The sequence below is a fragment of the Pygocentrus nattereri genome, chromosome 30, assembly GCF_015220715.1.
Source record: "Pygocentrus nattereri isolate fPygNat1 chromosome 30, fPygNat1.pri, whole genome shotgun sequence".
NCBI classification, from domain to species: Eukaryota; Metazoa; Chordata; class Actinopteri; order Characiformes; family Serrasalmidae; genus Pygocentrus; species Pygocentrus nattereri.
Window position 1 is genome coordinate 13,561,146 of NC_051240.1, and position 27,747 is coordinate 13,588,892.

General features: G+C 44.8%; 1 protein-coding gene across 4 annotated transcripts; it reads left to right on the forward strand.

Moving 5' to 3' along the window:
* Positions 1-346: 346 nt before the first annotated feature.
* trim25l (tripartite motif containing 25, like) lies at positions 347-27,710 on the forward strand. Of its 4 annotated transcripts, XM_037536494.1 has the most exons (22): positions 2,848-2,915; positions 3,682-4,539; positions 13,027-13,695; positions 14,598-14,693; positions 16,342-16,575; positions 17,284-17,440; positions 17,537-17,599; positions 17,699-17,743; positions 17,845-17,883; positions 18,527-18,571; positions 19,074-19,136; positions 19,797-19,865; positions 20,405-20,470; positions 20,909-20,974; positions 21,117-21,182; positions 21,961-22,029; positions 22,534-22,593; positions 23,948-24,013; positions 24,501-24,524; positions 24,702-24,761; positions 24,851-24,916; positions 26,189-27,710. In XM_037536494.1, the coding sequence occupies exons 3-22, from the start codon at positions 13,042-13,044 to the stop codon at positions 26,761-26,763; spliced, it is 2,583 nt and encodes an 860-aa protein (XP_037392391.1). In that variant the 5' UTR covers positions 2,848-2,915; positions 3,682-4,539; positions 13,027-13,041; the 3' UTR covers positions 26,764-27,710. The 4 variants fall into 4 exon arrangements, with proteins under 4 accessions (XP_017559152.2, XP_017559150.2, XP_037392391.1 ...); XM_017703663.2 differs by lacking the exons at positions 2,848-2,915; positions 3,682-4,539 and adding an exon at positions 347-413; XM_017703661.2 differs by lacking the exon at positions 3,682-4,539 and having other exon boundaries at positions 2,829-2,915.
* Positions 27,711-27,747: the final 37 nt, after the last annotated feature.

Genomic DNA, 27,747 nt, shown 5'->3' on the forward strand with positions numbered 1-27,747 from the left:
TTGACTGGTTCGGTGGACTTGGTATGGAGAAAGGTGGCCAGCTTTATCGTGGATTGTTTAAGTTCTGGGCACTGTTTAAGACTGACAGACTGCAACCAAGCAATTCCCTTTTCTGGTTGTTGGAGGACCCACTGATCAAAGGGTCACACTTGGACATTGCGAGTGAAGGTGTACCTGGCCTCACTTGGACTCTTTGTACATCCAACATGGTCAAACTACGCCACTTGGTGGATGCAGCTGGACGGGGCTGGAGGATGCCCGGGCCGTTGCTTCTGTTCTAGGCCAGATGTCCATTCGGTAAATTAGGACTGTTAGGAGCGGGAGTAAAGTGCCTAATGGAGGGGATCCATTCCCAAAAACTGGCCTTACTGGTCTTAATGGACTTCGACATATAAATCTATGTACAGCCTGAGGTAAAATTCTGTATAAGTGTTGTGTTAAAGTTCTTCATAGATCGGTATTGAATGGGAGGGCAGACACAGTGTGGAGAGGGAAACTTGGGCTGGGGACAGACAAGCGGCTGGTTTGGAGGGTGTTGTACAAACCCCCTCTAGTAAAGAGATCTAGTGATCTCCAGTGGAGAGTTTTACACGGGGCTGTGGCTGTGAACTCGTTTGTATCCGTTATTAATCCACATGTCAGTGATAAAAGTGTGTTTTGTGGTTTTAGAGAGACTGAGACACACTGAGTTTCATGTTCATGAAGTGTGGGGAATTTTTATGTCACATGTTTTTATTTTGGGAGCTGGTTATCACAGAAAAGAGATAACCAAATGGCAGCTGCTTAATATCGTTGTTGGCCAGGCTGAGCTCGCTGTTTATAATTCGAGAAGAAGCAAAGCAGAGAGCAGATCTGGTCCTGACGTTTTGCCTTTGTTCCTCGCTTTAGTGAAATCCAGGATTGTTTTTGAGTTTAAGTTCTATGATGCGATGAACAGCCGGGAAGTGTTTGAGTATGAATGGTGCTATAATAATGTTTTCTGCACTGTGGTGGAAGGTGAGTTAGTTCTGGCCAGTCCTTGGGGCTGACATTGGTCAGGGGCCATCACATTGTGGGAGTAGCACTGTTTATGATCTGAAGTGATTAAATAAAAGTCTCTCTCTCTCTCTGTCTCTCTCTCTGCTCTCTCTCTCCCTCTCTCTCTCTCTCTCTCTCTCTGTGTTCTCTCTCGCTCTCTCTCTCCCTCCCTCTGTATCTCTCTCTGTTCTCTCTCTCCCTCTCTCTCTCTGTTCTCTCTCTCTCTCTCTCTCTCTCTCTCCCTCCCTCTGTCTCTCTCTGTTCTCTCTCTCTCTCTCTCTCTCTCTCCCTCCCTCTCTCTCCCTCTGTCTCTCTCTGTCTCTCTCTCTGTCTGTTCTCTCTCTCTCTCGCTGTTCTCTCTCTCTCTCTGTTCTCTCTCTGTTCTCTCTCTCTTCTCTCTCTGTCTCTCTCTCTCTCTCTGTTCTCTCTCTCTCTCTGTTCTCTGTCTCTCTCTCTGTTCTCTCTCTCTCTCTCTGTTCTCTCTCTCTTCTCTCTCTCTTCTCTCTCTGTCTCTCTCTGTGCGCATGCGCACGTGTGAGCAGTGGGTAACGAGTGGGATGGGCTGGTCATCTTAAACCATAACTCCACTGTAAGTGGTGGAGTTGGTGTTTTATTTTCGAGTAATTTTATTCCTCACTCGTACACAGTAGTTGAGATTTTACCTGGGAGGCTGTTGAAAGTACAAGCCTGTTATGAGAACGAAACCTTTGTTTTTATTTGTGTTTACGCTCCCACTGTGGGCGTGGAGAGGATGGTTTTCTTGGACAGGCTTAGTGTTTTAATCTTTTACTGACTTTTTAGTCCTGGGTGGGGATTTTAACTGCACAGCAGACATCTTGGATAGGAACCACCCAGAACCACACACTGCTTCCCACAGACGCCTGTGTGAACTCTTAGAGGCTCATGACCTGTGTGACATATGGAGGACTTTACATGGTAACAAAAGACAGTACACATGGGCACACTGCAGGGATAATGCCCTGTCGTTGGCCAGACTCGATCGGTTTTACAGTTTTAGACATCACTTGTCTGTTTTTACGCAGTGTTTTATTTCTCCTGTTGGTTTTTCCGATCATTGCATGGTTCTGTGTACTGTTAAACGAAACGTTAAGCCTCAGAGTGCATACAGGCATTTTAATACTGCACTTTTAGATGATGTTAATTTTAAAGAGTCCTTTACTTTTTTTTTTAAGTCACAGAAAACATCTTTTAATTCATTACAGCAGTGGTGGGACGTAGCAAAGGTACAAATTAAAGTGTTTTGCCAACAGTGCACTTTCAATGTCACTAGGGACATAATCCGATCTCTAAAAGCCCTGGAGATTGAAATAGTGGCACTCCAGTGTTTGGGGGAGGCCACAGGACATCAGGAGCATATTACAGCTCTTAAAAGAAAAAAGGCTGACCTACTGGGCATTGCAGCACAGGGGGCGCTGGTCCGTTCACGTTTCCGGAATGTGACGGAACTGGATGCTCCTTCAAAGTTCTTCTTTGGTCTGGAATGTAAAAACGGACAGAAAAGGTTTATGCATGATGTGCGGCCTGAATCAGGGGATCTCATTTCTGAGCCTTCTGAAATTCGCCAGCAGACAGTCAGCTTCTTCTCCAAGCTGTTTGAGAGTGAGTGGGCCAGCTGCCGGGATGTGGAGGAGAGGTTCTTCCCACTGCAGGCCAGAATCACACAGCAGTCTGCCACCCTGCTAGAAAACTTCCCCTGAGCTGTAGGATAGCTGTCCTGACCCTGCTGCCAAAAAAAGGAGACCTGACGGTGCTGAAGAACTGGCGCCCTGTGGCATTGCTGTGCACAGACTGCAAGCTGCTCTCAAAGGCGTTAGCCTCCAGACTGGGGAAGGTGATGGAGCAGGTGGTGCATCGTGACCAGACGTACTGTGTGCCTGGTAGGTGTATCTTTGATAATGTTTACTTAATTCGGGATGTTTTGGACGTCTCCAGGCTATTGGGTTTGAGGACTGGTCTTATTTTCTTAGACCAGGAAAAGGCATTTGACCGGGTTGGACATGGATATCTGTGGAAAGTTCTGGAGAACTTTGGCTTCAACCCAGGTTTTATAGCCATGATCAAGGTTTTGTACAGTGACATTGAGAGTGTACTCAAAGTTAACGGTGGTTTGTGTGCTCCTTTTAAAGTCCGCAGAGGCATCAGACAGGGCTGTGCTCTCTCTGGCATGTTGTACTCGTTATCAATCGAGCCTCTCCTGTGCCAGCTGAGAGAGAAGATCTCTGGCCTTGGTGCACCAAACTGTAGCCAACCTGTCTGTGTTTCAGCCTATGTGGAGGATCTCGTGGTTTTAACCAGCTCACAGAGGGATGTGGACATTTTAGTGGATGTTTTAAATGATTTTAGGAATCTATCATCTGCTAAAGTGAACTGGAGTAAAAGTGAGGCTGTTCTAGTGGGCGATTGGACTGATGGGGAACCTACACTGCCTGGATTGTCATGGAGGATGGGTGGGTTTAAATATCTGGGAGTGTATTTGGGAGACAGTGAGCATGTAAAGCAAAACTGGGAGGGTGCAGTTGAGAAAGTGAAGGGACGAACTCAGCAGATGGAACTGGCTAGTGCCTCAGCTGTCTTATCGGGGACGGGTTCTCGTTGTTAATAACCTCGTTCCTTCCTTTTTATGGCACAAATTGGCTTGTGTAGATCCCCCACCAAATGACCTGCTGACCTGCAGGCACTGCTAGTGGACGTTTTTTGGGACCAATTGCACTAGTTACCACAGGCCGTCCTCTATCTACCTAAAGAAGAAGGAGGACAAGGGCTGGTTCACTTAGCCAGCAGGACTGCTGCCTTTCGCTTCCAGTTCATTCAGAGACTCCTTAGTGGCCCTAAAGACTTGGTGTGGAGAGAAGTGGCATGCAGGATTTTACACACTGTGGGGCGAATGGGACTGGACAGAGCTCTGTTTTTTATGAGTGCTAAAATGCTGGACGTTGATGGCCTGCCTGTGTTTTATCGTGGACTTTTTAGAAGTTGGAGTTTTTTAGCATGTCTGGAATGAGCAGCACCTTCGTTACACTGGCTTCTGGAGGAACCTGTTATTCATGGGTCTCGGTTCGACGTCTCAAGAAAAACGTCTCCCGCACTGGCCAGGGTTCTTGCTTCATCCAACATCTTTACCCTCCTTCATCTAGCGGACATTGCAGGACCTGGTCTGGACCGTGTAGAGGACCTGGCGGTGCGCTTGGGGGTGAGGTCCTTGCATGTTGTGGCCAAACTCCTGCAGTGTTGAAGGTCGGTGCTGTCCTCTGAGGAACGAGGACTGATAAAGGACTATGGTGAAGGAGTGCTCAGCCCTGATGAGGATGACCCCTTCCACAAGGTTACCATTGTTCCTGACCTGCAGGGGTGTCAGCGCCCCCTCCTGGACCGTGAAGAAGAGCTGAGAATGGACCTGAGTTCAGTCTCTGGTGACCTGCTTTACTCAGCCTGTGTGAAGGTTTTTAATAGGAAGAGACTGGAGGACAGGACCGACACACCGTGGCGAGATGAGTTAATTTGGTGTGTGAGTTAATTTGGTGTGTAAGTTGGTTTGGTGTGTGAGTTAATTTGGTGTGTGAGTTGGTTTGGTGTGTAAGTTGGTTTGGTGTGTAAGTTGGTTTTGTGTGTGAGTTAATTTGGTGTGTGAGTTGGTTTTGTGTGTGAGTTAATTTGGTGTGTGAGTTGGTTTGGGGTGTGAGTTGGTTTGGGGTGTGAGTTAATTTGGGGTGTGAGTTGGTTTGGTGTGTGAGTTAATTTGGGGTGTGAGTTGGTTTGGGGTGTGAATATGTTTGGGGTGTGAGCTGGTTTGGGGTGTGTTAATTTGGTGTGTGAGTTGGTTTGGGGTGTGAATATGTTTGGGGTGTGAGCTGGTTTGGGGTGTGAATATGTTTGGGGTGTGAGCTGGTTTGGGGTGTGAATATGTTTGGGGTGTGAGCTGGTTTGGGGTGTGTTCAGGTTCAGGTGTAAGTTTAAGATATCCGGGGTGTGATTCCGTTTTTAGGATGTGTGCGTGTGGAGTATAGTTTAGTATAGTTTATAAAGTGTCTGTGAGTAAATTTTCTTTTTTGCAGCCAATCTGTTTCTGTTAGGCTCCGTTCACACAGCAGGTAAAAGTGGCCTAAATCTGATTTTCTCTGATTTTGATCTGGTGTGTATGCGACATCAGTCTGAACAGATCAGCTCCCAAACTGACCTGCATGCGCAAAAGAACAATATACTTCCTGTGGCTCGTCCAGAGGTAAAGAATCATGACGACTAGCGAACACTAGTAGCTCCAGGTTTCCTCTTCACCAGCATCACAGCACACACACACACACACACACACACACACACACACACACACTGTCTCTTTTACTCTTTTTCTCTTACTATTCTCACACACACGCCTACAGACACACACGCAGACACACACACACATCCAGGATTGATGCTATGCTGTGAATGGTTGTCTAAGAAACTGGAAATAATGATTCTTATGCGATGTCCGTCCTGTTACTCATCACTCCTCTTAATGGTTTTCTATTTACAGCGATAATAATTAATATGCACAATCAGGGCTGTGAGAGAGAGAGGGGATTAGGACTGAACAAGAGGATAGAGAAATAGAGAGAGAGAGAGAGTGTGTGTGTGTGTCTGTGTCTGTGTCTGTGTCTCTGTGTGTGTATGTTTGTGTCTCTGTGTGTGAGTGTGTGTCTCTCTGTGTCTGTCTGTGTCTGTCTGTGTCTCTGTGTGAGTGTGTGTGTGTCTCTGTGTCTGTCTGTGTGCGTCTGTCTGTGTGCGTCTGTGTGTGTGTATATCTGTGTGTCTGTGTGAGTGTGTGTCTGTGTCTTTGTGTGTGTGTCTGTGTCTCTGTGTGTGTGTTTGTGTGTCTCTGTGTCTGTGTGAGTGTGTGTGTGTGTCTGTGTGTCTCTGTGTCTGTGTGTGTGTGTGTGTGTCTGTGCAGAAGAAGATGTGCTGAAGACTTGTTCAGTTTTAAATGTAACGATGTCCAGACTTCAGACAGGTATTGTAAGTCCCAGATCAGCTCTGTACAGAAATGGAACAGCTGAGCCTCCATACACGCCTGAAAATACTGTACCATCTCTTCACATCCCTCTATCGTTTCTCCTCCACTCCGCACAGAGGGTCATAAATATTGGATGAGGATGGAGCGCTGGACCGTTCTGATTATTCCTGCCTTTGTCGGCTCTTTAATCTCGGTTTTCACTCTACATAACAGCATATAATGAGCACAGCTTTGCCTCAGGCAACATCCAACTTTTAACAATACGCCTATATCGTTAAATTTCACTACTAATGAGGGGAACCGCAAAATATCCACTCAAAGGTAAAGGTATACTTTGCAGGTTTTGATGATTTGTAACGTGAGCAGATGAATCTGACTATTGTGAACACACCGAAACAGCAAACTTGGGGAAGGACGTATTTTTGAGTAAGATGTTCCTGGAAGCCTTGATTAACTGGATCAGGTGTGTTAGATTTGGGTTTGAGCTAAACTCTACAGAGTGGTAGATCTACGGGACGAGGATTGGGCAGAAGCAGAAACATTATATTTTAGTTTTTCGTACTGAAACCGTAACGCTCCCCTTTTGAGTTTTAACGAAAAACCTCACACAGTGCCGCTTTAAGATTCGCTTTACACTTTATCATCATCATTAACATTAATAACAATAACAGTGATAAAATCACATTCTTATTATTATTGTTATTATTTTGAGCTAAAAATTGCTTTACGAAAAGCTCAAGCCTATAAAACATAAGTAAAATCGTAACAATAAAAAAACACAATACGTGCTGACAGTGAGCCTGAATATAAATGCTATTTACTAAAGCCAAAAATGATTATGCAAACTGTCACATGACTATTAAATGCAGGTGGTCATGAGACACAGGGTTCAAAAGGCACAGCAGCCGGAGACAAAGGGGAAATGAATGTTCAGCAGTTAAGAGATATGATAAAGTTATTTTCTAATAAGTTATTTCAGCAAATAAACAGTAATTGTACATTGAAATCTACAGAAATCTGTTCTGTGTAGAGGATGTTTAACTCATTTATGCTCAGAAAGTCAATAAAAGCAATTAAATTGACGGGAAACGTTTTCATATGACTGAATAAAGGATGAAATCCTCTGACAAACTGACACATTAATGTTTACATAACATTTAATGTTTCGTGTTACATAATTATCACATTTACTGTTCTAAAACTCTGAACAGCCCCTGACCGGCTTCGATTTTCTAAGTGAAAATAAGTTCACACTTCCAACCTCCACAGAGATCACACACACACACACACACACACACACACACACACATACACAAACACACACACACACACACACTCATTCAAACACACCCACATACATGCAAACACACACACAGACACACACACAGTCTTGTAGGTATGTCAGTGTGTGGTGGTGCCAGGGTGAGGGTGAAGAAAGAAAAGCACTTTGATAAGATCAAACACAGAGAGCATTGTAGCGAGGGCAGAACACACCACACACACACCACACCACACAAACACACACAAACACACACACACAAAAACACTCACACACACTCACACACACAAACACACTCACACAAACACACACACACACACTCACACACACACACACACACACACAAACACACACACAACCACACTCACACACACAAACACACACACTCAACACACACACACACACACACACACACAAACACTCACACACACAAACACTCACACACACAAACACACTCACACAAACACACACTCACACACACACACACACACACACAAACACACACACTCAACACACACACACAAACACACACACTCACTTCTTCTTCTTCTTTCGGCTGCTCCCTTTAGGGGTCGCCACAGCGGATCATCTGCCTCCATCTTGCCCTATCCACTGCCTCCTCTTTCACACCAACCATCTCCATGTCCACCTTCACTACATCCATAAACCTTCTCTGAGGTCTACCTCTTCTCCTTCTGCCCGGCAGCTCCATCTCCAACATTCTTTGACCAATATATCCACTATTCCTCCTCAACACATGTCCAAACCATCTCAACCTGGCCTCTCTGGCTTTATCTCCAAACTGCTCCACCTTCACTGTCCCTCTGATCTGCTCATTTCTAATCTTGTCCAGCCTTGTCACTCCCAACGAAAATCTCAGCATCTTCATCTCCGCCACTTCCAGCTCAGCCTCCTGTCTTTTAGACAGAGCCACAGTCTACAAACCACACATCATAGCAGGACGCACTACTGTCTTGTAAACCTTCCCTTTCACTCTTGCTGCTATCCTTCTGTCACACATCAGCCCTGACACCCATCTCCACCAACTCCATCCTGCCTGCACCCTCTTCTTCACCTCTTTATTGCACTGTCCATTGCTCTGGATGGTTGACCCAAGATATTTGAAGTCATCCACCTTTACGACCTCTACTCCTTGCATCTTCACCATTCCACCTGCCTCCCTCTCATTCACACACATGTATTCCGTCTTGTCTCTACTGACCTTCATTCCTCTCCTCTCCAGTGCAAACCTCCACCTCTCCAGATTCTCTTCCACCTGCTCTCTACTCTCACCACAGATTACAATGTCATCTGCAAACATCACGGTCCATGGAGCCTCCTGCCTGACCTCATCTGTCAACCTGTCCATCACCATTGCAAACAAGAAGGGGCTCAAAGCTGATCCCTGATGTAACCCCACCTTCACCTTGAAACCATTTGTCACTCCAACTGCACACCTCACCACTGTCTCACTATCCTCATACATGTCCTGCACCACCCTAACATACTTTTCAGCTACACTTGACTTCCTCATACAGTAGCACAGTTCCTCTCTTGGCACCCCATCATATGCCTTCTCTAGATCCACAAAGACACAATGCAGCTCCTTCTGACCTTCTCTGTACTTCTCTACCAACACTCTGCCCTAAAGCTGCCCTCACTTCCACCTTACTAATTCTCTGCACTTCCTGATCCACTAGCTCTCCCCCTGTTGTCCTCCTCTCTCTCTCTCGTTTTCCTCATTCATTAGTTCTTCAAAGACTCCTTCCATCTACTCAACACTCTCTGTTCACTCACTAGTACATTTCCCTCTCTATCCTTTATCAGCCTAACCTGCTGTACATCCTTTCCAGCTCTATCTCTCTGTTTAGCCAAACGATACAAGTCCTTTACTCCTTCTTTACTGTCCAGCCTCTCATACAGCTCATCATAGGCCTGAGCCTTTGCCTTTGCCACCATTCTTTTCGCTATGCGACTAGCCTCACTGTACTCCTGCCTACTTCCTTCATCTCTCTGGTTATCCCACTTTTTCTTAGCTGCCTTCTTCTTCTGAATACTCTCCTGGACTTCCTCATTCCACCACCAACTTTCCTTGTCTTCTTTCCTCTGACCAGACGAAACACCCAACACTTTCTTGCCACAGTTTCTCTCACCACCTTAGCTGTAGTTTCCCAGTCCTCAGGTAGCTCCTCACTGCCCCCAAGGGCCTGTTGCAATTTTTCCCTGAACTGCCTGCAACCATCCTCCTCCTTCAGCTTCTACCATCTAATCTTTGGCTCTGTCTTCACTCTCTTCCTCTTCTTTGTTTCTAATCTCATTCTACAGACAACCACCCTATGCTGCCTTGCTACACTTTCCCCTGGTACCACTTTACAATCTCCTTTAGGTGGCATCTCTTGCTAAAGATATAATCCACCTGTGTGCACCTCCCTCCACTCTTGTATGTCACCCTGTGTTCTTCCCTCTTCTGAAAATACGTGTTCACCACAGCCATTTCCATTCTCTTTGCAAAATCTACAACCATCTGACCCTCACCATTTATCCGGGCTTGGGACCGGCACCAGAAGTACACAAAGTACACCCCTAATGGCACACACACATACACACACACACACACACACTCACACAAACTCACACACACACACACACACACACACACACATACATACATACATACATACATACATACATACACACACGCACACATGCACACACATACATACACACACACACACTCACTCACACACCCACACACATGCACAGACACAGCAGACACAGACACACACAGTCTTGTGGGTATGTCAGTGTGTGGTGGTGCCAGGGTGAGGGTGAAGAAAGAAAAGCACTTTGATAAGATCAAACACAGAGAGCATTGTAGCGAGGGCAGAACACACAACACACACACCACACCACACACACACACACACACGTATTTCATATGAGGGGTGTGTAACCATTGAATTAATTCATCTCTTTCTGTAGGAGAATTCTTACACATGTACACCTGTTACAGTTCTAACCCACCTATACTGTGTAACCATCCTGGGGTTACTGGTTTACATACTGGGATCTGAGGATTGATACTGCTGTCCCAAGTCGTTTGGTTTACTACTGGCCATTTAACATGAGCAGTTTCACCCAGACAGCTTACTTGTGTGTGTTTTTGTCCAGTTCTGTTCTGTTTTAGATCATAAAACAAGCAGTGTATAGTGACATCTAGTGATGACAAATAAAACTGCATGCCATGAATACCTTCCACAGGTGGAGCTTGCGCAGCAGGGTGTGTAATATTTTGAGCCCCATCTGGTTCCATGTGTTTCATTAGATGGACATTTTAAAACTCTGTTTAAAACGACCTCACTGTTGTCAGAGTCATTACACAGGTGTCATATATCAGTCCCACCATATCTGAGGATGTGCCAGGCAGCACTTCGTCTGTATTTACCTCTCATTACTGCTGGGACAGGCTCCAGCAACCCCCCCACCCCGTGGCCCTGAGGGAGAAGCGGCTTACAAAATGTGTGTGTGTGTGTGTGTGTGTGTGTGTGTGTGTGTGCGCTAATTCTAAGTAAATGTGATGTAAATGTCAGTGGGCTTAGAGGGAGCAGCCCTCGCTTTAAGGCCTAAAATTCTTCATAACAATGGTTCCCAACTGAAATCTGCGTTGTTCATTAAAACATATTGTTTGTTGTAAGCTTATCCTTATTAAAATAAATTACTGTACGTGATAAAAGAATGGCTTATTGATAATGCAGGTGGGATTAAAGAGTACAAGGGCCCTTTAAGCCCAGTCTATATGTATAAAAGTGTCTTTTTGGGAGATTTCCCCTACAGGAAAGGACACAGGTGTAACCCATGTTGTATTACGCTGAGACCTTTAGGTGACAGAGAGGAGTCAGACTCAATAAATCAGGCTGCTGTTTCACTGGTGTGACGTCCTCACTGTGAATCCTTCATGCTCTTTATGTATATTGTGTTCACTCAGTGCCAGTTTATTAGGTACTGAATGTCCAGTGGAAACCTGCTCAGCTGACCCCTCTCCTGACATCAAGGGTATTAATACAGTTTGTCCTCCTCTGTTGCTGTAGCAGCCTCTGCTGTCCTGGAAAGACTTTTTAACATTGCTGCGATGATTTGATTGCATTCAGCTACAAGAGCATTAGGGAGGTCAGGCACTGATGTTTGGATGGTCATTTCTTGGTCAATCCAACTCATCCCAAAGGTACTGGATGGAGTGCCAACACTCCAGAGAACACAGTTCTACTATGATGGGGGGAGGCTAACCTCAGGCTCATGTGCAGCTGCTTCAGAGCGTTTCTTTCAAATAGCAGTGCTTTTCTAGGCACCTGAACACCTACAAGTTCACAAATTAGAAGTGGTGTCTAGATACTTTTGGACATAAAAAAATTACTTGCAACAACACTCAACTGGTCTGCTGCTGGTGTCGTGGGTCGTCCAGCAACGTTTGCAGCAAAAAAACATAATTTCTTCAGATTTTTATTTTTCTACATCACTTGAGCACGACAGCTGTCCTTTACACTCAATTAAATAATGAACAAAGTAATAAAAATGCCCAGAACATTTACAGTGACTTACATTAGAAGTAAAGTTGAAGTGAAATGGACATGCTTGTTTCTGTAGACAGCAGCAGTGTCCTGGTTTTTCCAGTGATCAGACTAATAGCTTCTATTGCTGGTGACCAAGGAAATCGACAGGGTCGCCGTCCAAAGAAAATCGTTTATTACCAAAACGGTGACTTTACAGGACGGCAAACGTACATCGACTTTAAACGCAAATGAATGTGAATAGATTTTAGAGTATTTTTATTGGTCTTTTATTACATTTTCACAAAGCCACCAAACTCAAATGACGTAGAAAAATAAAAATGGAAAAAAAAAACACTCATTTTTCTTTAGATGTGCTGCTAGTTTGCTGGTGACCAGCTCTGCTGATCTGAGCTGTTGTTTTGATTGTGTTCTACTGTTCAATATTCACGACTGTCAGCGAGTGTCTCGGAACGGGAATTCTACTGTGGCGTTTGCACGCTTTGTTAGAAACCCCCCTCTTGTAGCACCACCTCGCTGCTGTATGATAGGGACTATAGCCCAGTCTGTGTTAGTCATTTTCTAGCCCTTCATCTGACCACAGAGCCAGACATTCCTCAGTGTACTATCTCAACCAGCAGTGATACCGGCATGTGTTCAAGTCCTGGCACTTTCCACAGGTGTAGGTGCCCCTAATGAGGGTCTCTAAGGTAGACAGAGTCAGGAAAAACCAGGAAGAAACACTGACAGGCACCAAGACTCGTAAGAGGAACCCATCCTCCTCAGGGCCACACCGGAAAGGGCAGTTATGAAAGAAAGAAAGAGAGGAATGCTGGAACGGCAGGTACAGATGGGGAAGTTCACACGCACCAGTTTTTCTCCCTGAACCTGCTCAGTGAGCGCAGCCACACCCCTAAATACCTGAGTGGGTCTGGTGACAGCACCTCACCCTCATTACCAGCTGCGCGATCCTTCTGTCCTTCAGAGCGTTTGGGTTTCTCTCCGTTTGTGTTTCAGTTCTATTCAACTGTGCATTTGCTCTTCTGATTTTGTTTGATTTTGTTTGATTTTGTTTGATTTGGAGTTCTTCTATCATTTTATCTGTTTTGAGCTTCTTCCTCTTCTTCCCTTCATCCATTTGCTTTTTTTAGTTTTATTGTTGTTCTATTTGGTTCAAGCGTCTTCCCCAAAAGATGAGCAGCGGTCGTTTGTGGACAGAGGAGCAGTTTAACTGCCCCGTGTGCCTGGACCTGCCGACAGACCCGGTCACCATCCCCTGTGGCCACAGCTACTGCATGGACTGCATCGCTGACCACTGGGACTCTGAGGAGCAGAAGACCGGCACCTGTAGCTGCCCAGAATGCAGACAGACCTTCAGCCCTCGGCCTCAGCTCTGCCGCAACACCATGCTAGCTGAGGCCGTGGAGCAACTCCGCAGCGGGAACCTCAGCTCCTCGGCCCGGGAGTCCATCCGGAATGCCAGGCAAGCGGCCAAATCTGCCCAATCCAAAGCCAGACAGAGCGCACCAAAGCCAAAGCGGCTGCCCGCCTCCGCTGTGCCTTGTGACCGGTGCCAGGAGCCCAGAGCGGCCGTCAAAACCTGCCTAGTTTGCCTGGCCTCTTTCTGCCCAACCCACCTGAAACCTCATCAAACTCAGGCTAATCTGAAGAACCATGAGTTAATTGGCCCGACTGCTGATCTAACCCAGAAGATCTGCCCCGAGCACAAGTACCTACAGGAGTTCTACTGCCGCTCCTGCCAGACTTACGTCTGCTGGCTGTGCACCAGCAACCAGCACAAGGGTCACGAGTGTGTGTCCACACAGACGGAGCGTGTGGAGAAACAGGTACAGAGATCTCGCACACATGCACGCTGACGATACACACCACTGAGTGGAGGAACATAATGAGATGTTTCTAGCTGTAGAGCATGAGGCAATGAAAAGACCCCACATTTTCATTGTACTTTGAGTCCCACTGATCACCTTTCTGTACCAAAAGAGCGACTCCTCTTTACATGACCACTTCACAGCCACTGTTTTTGTGCCTTATTTAAAGAGCAGTCTAGACTGGAACACTTATAACCTCAGACTGAGTGGGCAGGGCTGAACTGCTGTGGGCCAAACAGGCAGACATGCATCAGCTTAAATCGCCAAGTCCACCTCCTCGTATCTACAGTCAGTGTCCACTTTATCAGCTCCACTGACCGTATAGCTTCACTCTGTAGTTCATCTGTCTCTCTGATACTTTGTTACCCTGTGCTTCAGTGGTCAGGACCCCCATGGACCCTCACAGAGCAGGTACTGTTTGAGTGGTGGATCATTCTCCCACTAACAGGTGGTGTGTTGTGCTGGTACGAGTGGAACAGACACAGCGGTGCTGCTGGAGTTTTTAAACACTGTGTCCACTCACTGTCCACTGTCATCCTCAAAGGTCATTCCAGCTCATTCCTGCTTATCGAATCAGAACATCCCTCATTTAATGTTGGGCTTCATTTCTGCTGTATTTGATTATATATTTAATACGTTGACCTAGATCAGTGACCCATATCAACTGCTCCAACATGTATTTCCCTAAATTGAAAACTCCTACATACAGTAAACTGCTTCATGTGTGTATCGTTAAGAATCTATCACACTTTCTTACACAGTAAACTTCTGTAAAATATTGTACACATTCTAACACTGATGCACTGCAAACCTGTCAGTCACCAGTGAACTCACCCTGACCGCCTTTGATTCTGACTCAGAAAACACTGACTGCAGTGCAGACGGAGAACCAGCAGAGGCTACAGGAGCGAGAGAGAGAGCTGAAGGACATGAAGAAAGTTCTGGAGACACTAAAGGTATCAGCCTCTACACACCCACACACACCTTTTCAAAACCCAGATTCTTTCAGACACAGAAAAGAGCTGCAGTCTGAAGATCATTACACACAAATAGCAACACATCCAGTAACGCAGGCACACACCCTGCACTGTCTCAGACACACAGGCAGGACTGGTAACATGCGTAAGACTAAAATAGACACTCACGTCTAAGACAAACACAAAGTGACATCACTTTCACTGTGGGAATGTGAAATGTCTCCGGTCTGCTTAAAGGGCAGTTCTTTCAGAATTACTGCTTTATGAAATGGTTGTAGTGGTTGGTGTAGTGTAGTGGGTGTATAGTGGTTGGTATAGTGTAGTGGGTATATAGTAGTTGGTATAGTGTAGTGGGTATATAGTGGTTGGATAGTGTAGTGGGTATATAGTGGTTGGTATAGTGTAGTGGGTATATAGTGGTTGGATAGTGTAGTGGGTATATAGTGGTTGGTATAGTGTAGTGGGTATATAGCGGTTGGTGTAGTGTAGTGTAGTGGGTATATAGTGGTTGGTATAGTGTAGTGGGTATATAGCGGTTGGTATAGTGTAGTGGGTATTTAGCGGTTGGTATAGTGTAGTGGGTATATAGTGGTTGGTATAGTGTAGTGGGTATATAGCGGTTGGTATAGTGTAGTGGGTATATAGTGGTTGGTATAGTGTAGTGGGCATATAGTGGTTGGATAGTGTAGTGGGTACCTCCTCTGCCTTCTATGCTGTAGACTGGGGTTCGGTCCCCACCCTGGGTAAACACCCTACACTATAGACTAAGACTCCTAACACCACCTTCAGCTCCCTGTGTAAAATGATCAGATTGTAAATCGCTCTGGATTATAGCGTCTGCCAGATGCCGTAAATGTAAAACGGTTGCGATGTGAACAAAGTAATTGAGCAGGGTTTGATGTGAAAACTCAGTTCTAGAAAAACTTCCTGAGTCAGAAATAAAACCTGATGTCTGAAGCGCTTAACACCTCCAAAAGCTCATTCACAGAAAGTTTCTACAAGAAATGGTAACAAATGCATTTCCTGACACCTCTGACTGTTTGCAATGGCGTTTCGATGAGCCTTTGGCACCTTTACATTATCTAAAAACTCACTGATGGTTTCTGATGGTAATAGAATGGCTGTGTTTGTGTTGAAAGGTGTGAATTTCGTGTAACTCCCCAGTGCACCCAATAGATACTTAACAAAATTGTAGCCTCGTATTTAAAAAAGTGGGTGTGGCCGTATTTTCGGCTGAAAAATGACTGTTTAAAAAATTTTTAAACAGTCACTTTTGAAGCATCGATGTAAGAAACATCCATAAAGCGTCCGCTGTCCAAGGGTTTTTAGTACAGTGGAGCATTTTTGCTCTCGATATCTCATTAAAATCAAACAGATCTTTCAGATTTTGTTGATTTTCACTCACATCACTCTTTTGCCAGTTAGTCTCAGATTAATGAATCTCTCTAATTTATTGCCTATATTTTACATGCATTTTGCCCAAAACCTGCTATAAAATCATTTATAACCCCTGAAAGAGAACATTTCACTGAAGTTCACAAAGTCATATTCACGCTTTTTCGTCTGAATTATAGTAGCAGTCAGACGTTTCTAATTTGGTGGTGTATGTCTGTCCACGTGTGCGTAGCGCTCATCCGACACGGTGAAAGAAGAAGCGGAAACAGTGCTGTCCGAGCTGCAGCGGTCAGTGCAGAGGATGCTGGAGCTGATCCAGGACGTGATGATGTCCTCTGGTCAGGAGAAACTGACTGAGGCTCAGGAGGTTGTGGACAAGCTGGAAGCTGAAATAAAGCAGCTGAAGAAAAAAGATGCGGAGCTGAAGGATCTCGTGAAGAGCCAGGACAACATCCACTTCCTCAAGGTAGGAACTTTCAGAGATGAAGTGGCTGTGGACCACGGAGCGGAGACTTCTAAAGATCTTTGTAATAAATGACGGCCTCTTTATCTCTGATGACCTCTTTATCTCTTTATCTTTGTGCTGAACTGAACTTAAGGAACTTTTAAAGTACCCAAACTGAAGATGATGTTTAAAGCTTTACGGTGTATTATTTTCTCATTAACGAGTGAAGTAGCGTTACTGAGTCAGGAATAAAAAGCACACTGATATATACTGTGTGTGATGACAACAGTGTTCATGTACTAACGTCACCACACAGGCTCATGAAGATGGTCCAGGTCAACGATTAGGTCTAAAATTCAAAATCAATATTATACTGATGAACATGTGACATTAGTAGATGATTCACTCACATCCTCCGAGACGTTCCTTCACCACGTTCTGGATTCTCTTTCAACACACTCACAAACATCTGACTCATCTGCTATGGAAGCCGTCAGAAGCACAACCTACAAATGTTCTTCAGCATCTTGGGTGCAATTACAGATTTCCACCAGAGAACATAACAGAGAACACAACTCCCCAAAACATATAAAAACCTAATATTTCATTTTCAATCAAAAGGTTCATGTTAATAAAGTATTAATCTAGGATTTACTAACTCTGGGAACAGGAGCAGTGCTCCAAATAACAGAGCTTCTCTGTTCTTTCCTGTTTCCCTCTCCGTTTCAGACGTATCACTGCCTGTGTTCTCCGGAGGTCAGTGAGCTCGGCGGCGTGACCGCTAACGTGGAGGCTTCATTTGATTCAGTGCGTTCTGTTGTTCTGGACCTCAGAGAGAAGGTGGAGAACATGTGCAACCAAGAGCTGGACAAGATCAACAAGACAGGTCAGACACACACACACACACACACACACACACACACACACACACACACACACACACAGACACACACTTTGTCACATGGCACTTTTATTCCTGCAGTGTTCAACACAACAGCGTTCACGGTGACTGACCGCCAGAGTGGACAAAAGGGCCTTTTAAAGTGTGAGTAAATGTCCACACTGCACCACCAAATACAGTGTAAACTTCATCCACTGACTGGCTTTAATCAGATCCTGAGTGACTCTGTATGGTGTGTTTTAGTATTTTCAGGTTTGGGAGGCAAAGCAGCGAATAGCCGCACGCAAGGTACCAAAAGCACTCTCGCGCAGTCTGGACCCTGTCTGAGGAGATGTTTGAGGTCTCATATGCATGGTGTGTGTATGTGTGTGTGTGTGTGTGTGTTGCAGGTCCCCCGCCCCTGCCCTCCGTGAGTGCTCGAGGCCCAGGTAAAGTCTCTGAGCTGCAGATTTACGTTTGTTATTCATCTTTATAGGAACGTCTGCCAGAAAAACCCCACACTTTAAAAACTGATGTCCAGGCCAGTGAAATGATCTTAAATCTAGTGGACATGTGGAATATTTCAGTACATTAACAGATCATTTTGCTTGTGTCAGGAATTACGGTGAGATATGTACATAATAAAATCCATTAAAATCTCTAAATGAGACAAAAACGAGGTTCTCGGCTCTGTTTAAGATCTTTTCACCTGCCAAGATCCTTTACAGCGTAAACATCGTCGGTCAGTCTGGACATGTTTGATGTGTGAAGTTTGCTGCTGGCCTTGCTCTGGAGCGCTGAGGCTAATGTAGTGAACACATAATAGAAGCTTAACTCCACCAGTTAGCACTGTCCAAACTGCCTTAGTGTCCTCTACACAGCGGCTAGCAGCCATCATGAAGGCTGAGTTTGAGTTTTGTCCATTTTTATTGTCCTGTAAAGCTTCCACTGCGCGTGAGCCGCCTCAGCCTCGTAAAGAGTCAGCCTTCAACACCAAACATGTCTTCACTGATTAATAGACTTAAAGGGAAAATCTGTAAATCTGATTTAGACACAGAACACAATAACCTCCAACTCGCTGCCTGTGTCCAGGGCCAGCAGCGCGTCCGCAGGACAGGAGCCGGAATGGGTCACAGGGTGAGTCTGAGCGCAGAGTCGCTGTGTGTGGATACACTCACTGGCCACGTTAGTGGAAACCTCTCCCTTGTATCTCAGCCCTGCTGCTGTGCAGTTTGTACTAACCAAACTCTGGACCTTCATCAGTGATCAGTTTCTGACATTTTTGGTATGTGGAGCACTCTAAACCGAGTAACCCTACCCACACTGCTGTGTCTGATCCACTCCCACCAGCACCACAAACACTATAATGCTAGTGTCACAGCTGTGCTGAGAATGATCCACCATCCAAATCCTAACTGCCCAGCAGTGATCCGGCGGTCAGTAACTGGTCATTGATAAATGGGCTGGGGAGGCTTGTGCAGTAACAGCCGGACTGCAGTCTGTAATTCTACACATTCACTACTGTTCAAACGTTTGGAGTTAGTGTTTATACGATCATCAGGTTTTGTGTTCCTGACTGTGTAAAATATGACATGATACACACTGAAATCCTCCTGTCTGAACATTTATCACGTTTCAGCCCAGAGAGGGACGAGCTCTCCAAGACCGAGAACCAGTCAAGCCAGAGAGGAAACAGAGCAAGGTGGGAGATGTACCTGCTAAACCTGATAAATTGGGCTTATGTTGAACTGAAAATGTTGAAAAACACTGTGTGGTCTGCTGTGATCACCATCATATCACCACCATGTCACCACCATATCACCACGTCATCACCACCATTTCACCACCATATCACTACCATGTCACCTCTATATCACCACCATGTCATCACCATCATATCACCACCATGTCACCACCATGTCACCACGTCATCACCATCATATCACCACCATTTCACCACCATGTCACCTCTATATCACCACCATGTCATCACCATCATATCACCACCATGTCACCACGTCATCACCATCATATCACCACCATTTCACCACCATGTCACCTATGGCTAGACCCACCTACGCTGACCCACGCTGATCAAAACCGAGCCGAAATAAAGTTCCGTTAAATACGGAAACTTTTCCTGAAACACATTAACAGAAGAATCAAAGGACAAAACCACCAACCAACCAGCAGCAGCTGCGAGGATTAAAATATTACAGCAGTGTTTTTCCTCTGAGCCATTAATATGAATTATTAATAAAAGCTGAACTTGGTTATGTACTGTAATGGAATGTCAGTTAAGATGGTGTGGTCAGTTGAGCATCAGTGCCTTTCCACTGTAATCACGTCTTCCTCCACGCAGATGGCTGGAGTGTGAGCTCACTGACTCTGAGAGAGAGGCAGAGGCAGAGGAGGGAGGCGAGAGAGCCAGGTAAACTCACGAGTCTGTACTGATAAAAACCAAAGATCATTTACACTCTAAAAAGGTGGTGCTTCAAGGGTTCTTTAGTAAAGAAAATGGTTCTGTATAGAACCATGATCACTCACAGAACCCTCTGCAAAATCAAAGGGTTCTTTGCATTGTGAAAGGGTTCTTCAGATTGTTGGAGAAGGTGCAGATGGTTCTACATCAAATCTTTTTGAAAATGGTTCCACATAGCACCTAAAAAGGTTCTTCTATTCTTATGATGTCAAGCTGCTAACAATAGACCAACCCTTTTTGGTGCTATAGAGAACCTTTTCTTTATTAAAGAACCCTTAAAGAACCATCATCATCATTATAAGAGTGAAAAGGTTCTTTGCAACTCATTACCGAAGCTCTTCTTTAATGAATCATCCACTGGAAGGTTCCTAAAGAGTGGTTCTTGTATGGTGTCACTCCAGAGAACCTTCTCTGCTGTTCCTGTTGGTAGGAGTGTGTGTTTGAGGTGTTATTGATCTGACAGTGTTCTACCCGTGTTCCGTCTGCAGAGAGAGAGACCGAAAGCTCTTCGAGATCTCGGAGCAGACAGAGCCGGAACACCGACGACGATCAGGGTGAGACACAAACACTCACGCAGACCGGAAAAGCCTGCGTTTTCCAAACCGGTGTTGAGTGTTACAGGAATAATCTGGATTTTACAGATCAGTGTTTTTAACCTAAACCCACGTGTGTAAAAGTTTACGCGCCCCTACACAAACAACATTTTGCTGAAGTTACACTTCCTCTACAGACACACTCCTGCGCACTTCACTGCACAGGCACCGTTTATTTGCGGATTTGCTTGCACAAAAGCTTTGGGTCATTTTATATTTAACGTTTGATTTTTTTCCAGCATGTTAAACTCATGATATACCAGTTAACTGTGTAGGTTCTGCTGCTTCAGCCTTGAGTTCACTTACAAAACGTCTGAAGCTGGTCATCGATTTAGGATCTAGAGCAACTTGACGGGAATGAAGTAAACACTGTTTACACGTTTTCACTCTCCTTATCAGCCGAGACTCGGAGTGTACGACCCCTGCGGCCTCAGGCAGGAGAGAGAGGAGAGGACAGACAACAAGGTGAAGCGCACGCGCACACACACACACACACACACACACACACACACACACACACACACACACACACACATTTTATATATATATATATATACATACACACATGCACACACACTCACACAATCATTTTCTGTTTTATCCTCAGCTGACAACTGGAGTTTAAGTTCCATCAGACCGAGAGACAGGCAGAAGACAGAGGAGAGAGAGACAGGTATTATTATTAATAATAATAATAATAATAATAATAATAATAATAATATTAATAATAATAATAATAATAATAATAATAATAGGTGATATACAAATGCATTGATCTGAAGGTGATGATTGGCTTGCTCTGATTTGGGAGTGTTTAATGTGCAAATTCCCCAAATCACTGTTGTGTGTTAATGTTCTATGAAATCCTCCAACAGTGATGTTTTAATATTCAGTGTAATTTAAATGTAATTTAGTAATATTTTACTGTGTGCGAGGCTCAAAGTTTCATGACAATTACATTAACCTACATAATCATTCATAGACTTATTCCAGTAAGTGGCTGTTGCGCTAAAGGCTGATGCCTAATAACCGTCTTATTTCTACAGTAAAACCCACTCGTCACGTTTAACATCGTCACCGTCATGTGTTTGGCATTCCATCAACACGCTGAGCTACAAAGTCAGCTGTCATAACACGCTATGAAGTTTCTGACATCATCTAATGTCAATTAAAAACTGGTCATGTGACACAGAGGAGGGGGGGGGTTAATTCAGCTTAACACTAAATTTGTCAAAAGCAGCCTTTATAACAGCTGCTGATTACTGGAATAAGCCTTCATGAATGTTTATGTGGGTTTAGTCAGCTGTGATGAAAGGTTTATGTAATTGTCATGTAGCCTACAGTAAAGTGACTGGGGTAGAGTGACCAGCGGTAGAGTGACCGGCGGTAGAGTGATACTCAAACTGCTACTGATAATAACTCTACATTATATTTGTGCTTCTATCTCTCAGCTAACGGGGATTTGACAAGCTCTCAGAGGTCACAGCACACCCCAGCTCGACAACAGGCACAGAGACAATGTGAGACGCAATACATGGACTTCAAATAATAAAGATAATGATGATGATGATAATAATAATAATAATGATGATGATAATAATAATAATGATGATAATAATGATAATGACGATAATGTTGATGATGATGATGATGATGATGATGCTCGTATGTTTAATTTATATAGTGCAATTCTTAGAGCTAAGGGCTTTTTCCAAACCTAAGCTGAGAAATTGCACAGCGTATGTAAATGAAGACAGGATAACAGGAGGTGAGCATTACTGAGGAGCGAGCAGGAGTCTGATCTACAGGAGGAGAACAGATCAGGGATCATGTTTTACGTGATGCTTACAGCTCACAGCACTGTACGTGTAGAACTGATGATGCCGAGTGAAAACAGGGAGCCAGTTTAATCTTAAGAGACGACAGACGTGCCGACACACAGTCGGCGAGGAAGAGTTTAGAGTCAAAGACCTGGAATTTTCACCTGGTCTGAACCTGCTTTTCTCCTCTTTCTCCTCAATCAGCGGATCGATGGAGTCTCAGTTCACTCTTACCAAGAAACAGGAAGAAAAGACAGGAGAGCGGTACGTACGTACGCTCACTCGCTCGCTCGCTCGCTCACTCACTCACTCACTCACTCACTCACTCACTCACTCACTCACTCACTCACTCACTCACTCACTCACTCACTCACTCAGATACACACACACACACACACACACACACACACACACACACTCACACACGCTCAGACACACTTCTAGCTGTTCTGGTTTTTCTCTCTCTCTGCTAAACTCCTGTTCTTCCTACTGCAGATGCTCATCTCTGACCTGTGTCCCAAAACTGAACAGTACTAAAAACCCTTTACCTGTTAATGTAGTAATTTACTCTCAATCAGGATGTACTAAGGTAAATTAGCTGTAAACTGACCAAGTATTTACATAAATAAATATATACTGTAAAATCCTGTATAAAGAATACTATTTTTAAAAAATCAATCAAAATACATGGTTTGTTGATTCTCTAAGCGACAATAATCCTCTGCACACAAATACGACATGTTGAACATTTTACTGCAGTGTGTTCGTTTCTGAGTTTAACAAACTGCAAAAAAATAAAACAATGAATAAAAATTTCACTTTTTAGGTTTTATTTTTTCTGAATGTGAAATTCAGCAAATAACAGTAACTGTGCCTTAAAATGTGCAGAAGTGTGTTCACTGTAAAGGATGTGTTTCACTTACAAAGTCAACAATACATGTCATCTGACCAGCGGCGCCTAAACTTTATACACACAGCCACAGAACAAAACACAAATCTTCACAGAAAAACGATTCAGCTGCTGCTCTAACTTTTAACCACCGAGACGTAACCAGAGTCATTCACAGTGGTCCTGGTGTGACACTCAGACGTGTCCACAGTGGCGGTGATGGGAACCACGGGTCACATGGCCACAACACAGATATAGACAATTTACTTCACCATCCAGAACCAGCAGGGAACCTTTTATATGTAATATTGATGACGGTAAAGAAAATATCTATATCTCCTTCGGTCTCTGTTTGGTCATACAATGTCGTGCATGTACGTCTCTGCCAAGAACAGCTTTTTAAAAATGCCTTTTGGGCTAAAAGTTCGTCACAAAGCAATCGGTCAGGCACCCGGAGACGTATTGCTGACCATTTTATTTAACAGGTTTCCATGAAGGTGCTTTTAGGAGCAATTAAGGCTTCAGACTTGTTTGCATGTGACCCACTCAATGATGCAGAAATTTAGAAAAATCAGTGGAGTTCCCCTTTAAAGTCTGGTCTGAACTGACCACTGTGACCACGTCAGTGAAACGGGATTTCTCACTAAAATGGACCGTCCAATAGGAATGCTCCACACTTCTAAGACTTGCTACTGAGACCTTTGACCCCACTGATTTATTTTTTTATAGTGAGAGAAGCCACGCCCACTGTACAGGAAGAGGTGGAGTCTCAGAACCCTGCTTCAGCCAATCCATGTAAGCCGCTGTCCACGATACGGTCCCAGATCGACAGTATCATCTTTTATCTTCTCCAAGCAGAGCTTAAAGATCATTTTACTAAAATCTGAATTTCCACATCCCCTCGAATACAAATCAGCCAAAAACATCTGGCGTCCGAAGTCCCAATCAGCTTTAATCCGACCTACAAGCCTTAGTCGTCACACACTCGAGCAATGATGGTTTGTGAAGTCATCTCACACAGACAAAAGTCAGGCCTCCAGGTGGCGCTATTGGTGTTTTAGCTGTGCATCACACTTGTGTCCATTCATTTAAATAATCGTGCAGGTGGAGCATTTATCACGCCGTACCTCCATCAGCCCCTCGGCTTCAGACGCCAGACGTGCTGCGGCTGATCGTCTGCGTTTAAAGGGGAAACTGTCTGCAGTGGATCAGATAAATTGACTTTAATATAAACAGATCAAAGCAGATCAAACTGATTTTTCTCTCTGTTCACTGTTTTTAGTCTTATCAGCTGGAGCAACAGAAGGTGATTACCTGCTTCCCATCCTTACAGACTTCAGACTTTCAGTACCTGCTGTTATGATCTCATCACAGAGCAGGCGAATGAATCTATAGATATTAATGTATATTCACACTGATTAGATACACACTAACTAAAGAGTGACTTCAAAGGCAGACACTGACGGCCTTTTCCTCCCTACAGTAAATCCCGGCCTCTTCCTCGACTCTCCGACCGATTTCAGTGGTCCTGTTTTCCCCACATGTGAGTGTTTCACAGCCTTTCTAAAGCGCTTAAACAGCTCCTTAACGAACTCCTGCAGTTTATTTTCTCCTTTTCTCTCTTTACCTCAGTGAGAGAGATCAACATCGACAGTATTCAGGCTCCGGAGCCCCGGACCAGAGACGAGTTCCTGCAGTGTGAGTGAAGCCCTGAGTTACAGTACTGTGTAAAAGCCAGAGGCCACCTTTCATCCATTTACCGTCCAGTCAAAACAGACGTTAAACACAAGTTACTCACTTGATCAGACACTGACGCAGAAGCTTCGACAGCTCCTTTTCAGGCCTCAGTGTGTCCACACTTCACCTTCACCACAGCGTCCGTTCTTTTTGGGAATTTTTCAAAGAAATCTGTAGGGACTAAAAACCCCAGAGCTCAGTCTTAGAGGTTCTGCCTCAGTCTAAAAAACAAAAGATCCAACGATTAGAAAGTTTATCCTAAACCGCCCACAGCAGCAGTCACAGCACCCTGGCTGACCTTCAGTCTCAATTATCGAGGCTTTTGATACATAAAATATTAATTAAAGAAATCAGCGGCCACGCCCACCCCAAGTCCATCAGCCAAGACATGTCTGATGTCCATCAGCTTAAAGGACAAGAGTAATGGACACAGAGTTACAAAATCATTTGTCCTAGCAGACGATTAAACTGGACGGCCTGAGCCCAAAGTGAGAACCGTCCAATAGGACTGTCCCTGATGTCTTGATGGACAGGGATGATTTTGAGCTTTAAATCATCTCCATCTTCTGCATCTGTTTCGTATTGTTAGTTAATATCGGAAATAATTTCACAATAATTTCAATTAATATCAAGAACCGAAACATGAAACTATAAGTGGCTTTACAGCCCGAGGACTTCAGGACGGCTTGAGAAAAGGCCCAAACCTGGGAGTCTCACAGTAAAACCATGTCAACTGTCCACATTCATTTCACACGTTTCTTAGTTTCAACACATTTTTAGAGGTAAGACAACAAAACTTGTCCTTAATGTCTTAAAACCTTTTCAGGACACATCTCAGCGTGTCCCTGAAGCCAGATGTGCGCTGATGAACGCCGTTTTTGAGCTGCACTGCTGTCGTTTTAACGCAGGTGAAGTTCAGAGAACAGAAACGGTGGAAAGCTGGGAGAAAGTAAAGCTTCACTCCAGCAGCAATGCGGCGAGAAGGTGTGGAGCTCGTTTCTGTGGGAATGAAAACTCAAACAATCACAATCAGAAACCCTCGTTATACTCGCATATTTCTGAAGTATGATTCTAAATACTGCGAAACAAGTGGCGGACAATATGAATGATTAATTATGAATACAGAATTTTATTATTATAATAAGCTTTATCGCGATAATCAGGTTTCAGTGGTGAAGATTTCATTCCTTCAACAAAGAAGCTCCTGTCCCTCATCATCTCTGTCTCTCGCAGATGCTTGTGATCTGACCCTTGACCCAAACACGGCTCACCGCCGCTTGGCTGTGACGGAAGGCGAAACCAAAGCGACCCTGCAGGCCACATCCCAGCCGTACCCGGACTGCCCCCAGCGCTTCGACGGCTGGACGCAGGTCCTCTGCCTGCAGCCCCTTTCATCCGCTCAATGCTACTGGGAGGTGGAATGGCGTGGGCGGGGCTCTTCGGTGGGCGTGGTCAGTGGCACCATGCCCAGGAAAGGGGCAGATGCGAAGGCGGGGCTTGGATACAACAGCCAATCATGGAGCCTGGAGCTGTCAGACATGTGCTGCGCCGCCATGCACGCCAATCAGAAGGAGGAGATCCCGGTGATCTACTGCCCCCGCGTGGGCGTCTTTCTGGACCGCGACGCCGGCAAGCTGACCTTCTACAGCGTGGATGACAGCCTGGTGCCCCTGCACACCTTCCACGGCTCCTTCCCCCAGCCACTGTTCGCTGCGTTCGGGGTGGGCAGCGGCGTGGGCGTGGGACTGGACTTCGCCATGGGTCAGTTCAACTCCACTTCAGACAGCATCAAAATCTGTCCCCTCTGAACTGTGGACACTTTCGTTTGGACTTCGGAGGAACACAGATTAACCATCTGTTTGGCTACAACAGCCAATCACAGAGTGCCACGGTGCACCAATCAGAGGAGAGCGATCTCTGCCCTCTGCTCTGGGGGCTCTAAGGGTTATTATAGCCTCGACTGTGATTAACGCAAAACTCGTGTAAAAAATCTGAAATCAATTTCATTTAGAAAGTCTGCATTACTGATGGATCACCGTTCCTCCTCCCGAAGATCAATTAAAAAACTCTGAAGCTCAATTTTCACGACTTTAATAAAAGCAGATGTAGCTCTACATTTACCAACAGCTCCAAGCGCCGAGAAACGCTGCATCTGCTGTTTGACGTCGGAGGAACACGGAGAACAGAAACGGTGGAGAGCTGGGAGAAAACGACAGATCTGGATGTGAAGCAGATGATGAGGAGCTCTGATCATGATCATGTCCGCATGTTTAAACCCTAAAACAATCCTACATTATGATCTTCTCCCCAGGCAGGAAAGAGAGACTTCATCACTGCTCAAGGTTTTTTAAACTCTGCTCTGATCCATGACCTCCGCAGGTCAGGGCCATCAGAACTCTGATTACTGTAATGTAAGGCTGGACGTTTTATTAGTGTGATGAAGCATTTCTGAGGATATTGTGGAGACTGGTCACCTACGTTTCATCACAAGGGCCTCATTCTGCTCTCTGTTTCACTGGTTTATAAAACATCACATTTCTTCTTCTGCTTATTACCATTGTATGTTTTTGTATATGTGGAACATTAATTTATTCCAACTTATTAATGAATGAAGATGCTATATTTTTGCCATATTTCCCCCCCAGTGAGATGTTTTGTGAGCTGTGATCATGTCGATGTGTTGTGATCTGATTGCCCCCGTTCCGGTGATTATAGAACGTTGTTTGTATTAAAAGCCGGGTCAATATTTCATTAATACTGTGTATTATTACAACTGCTTTCAAAAAAACAAA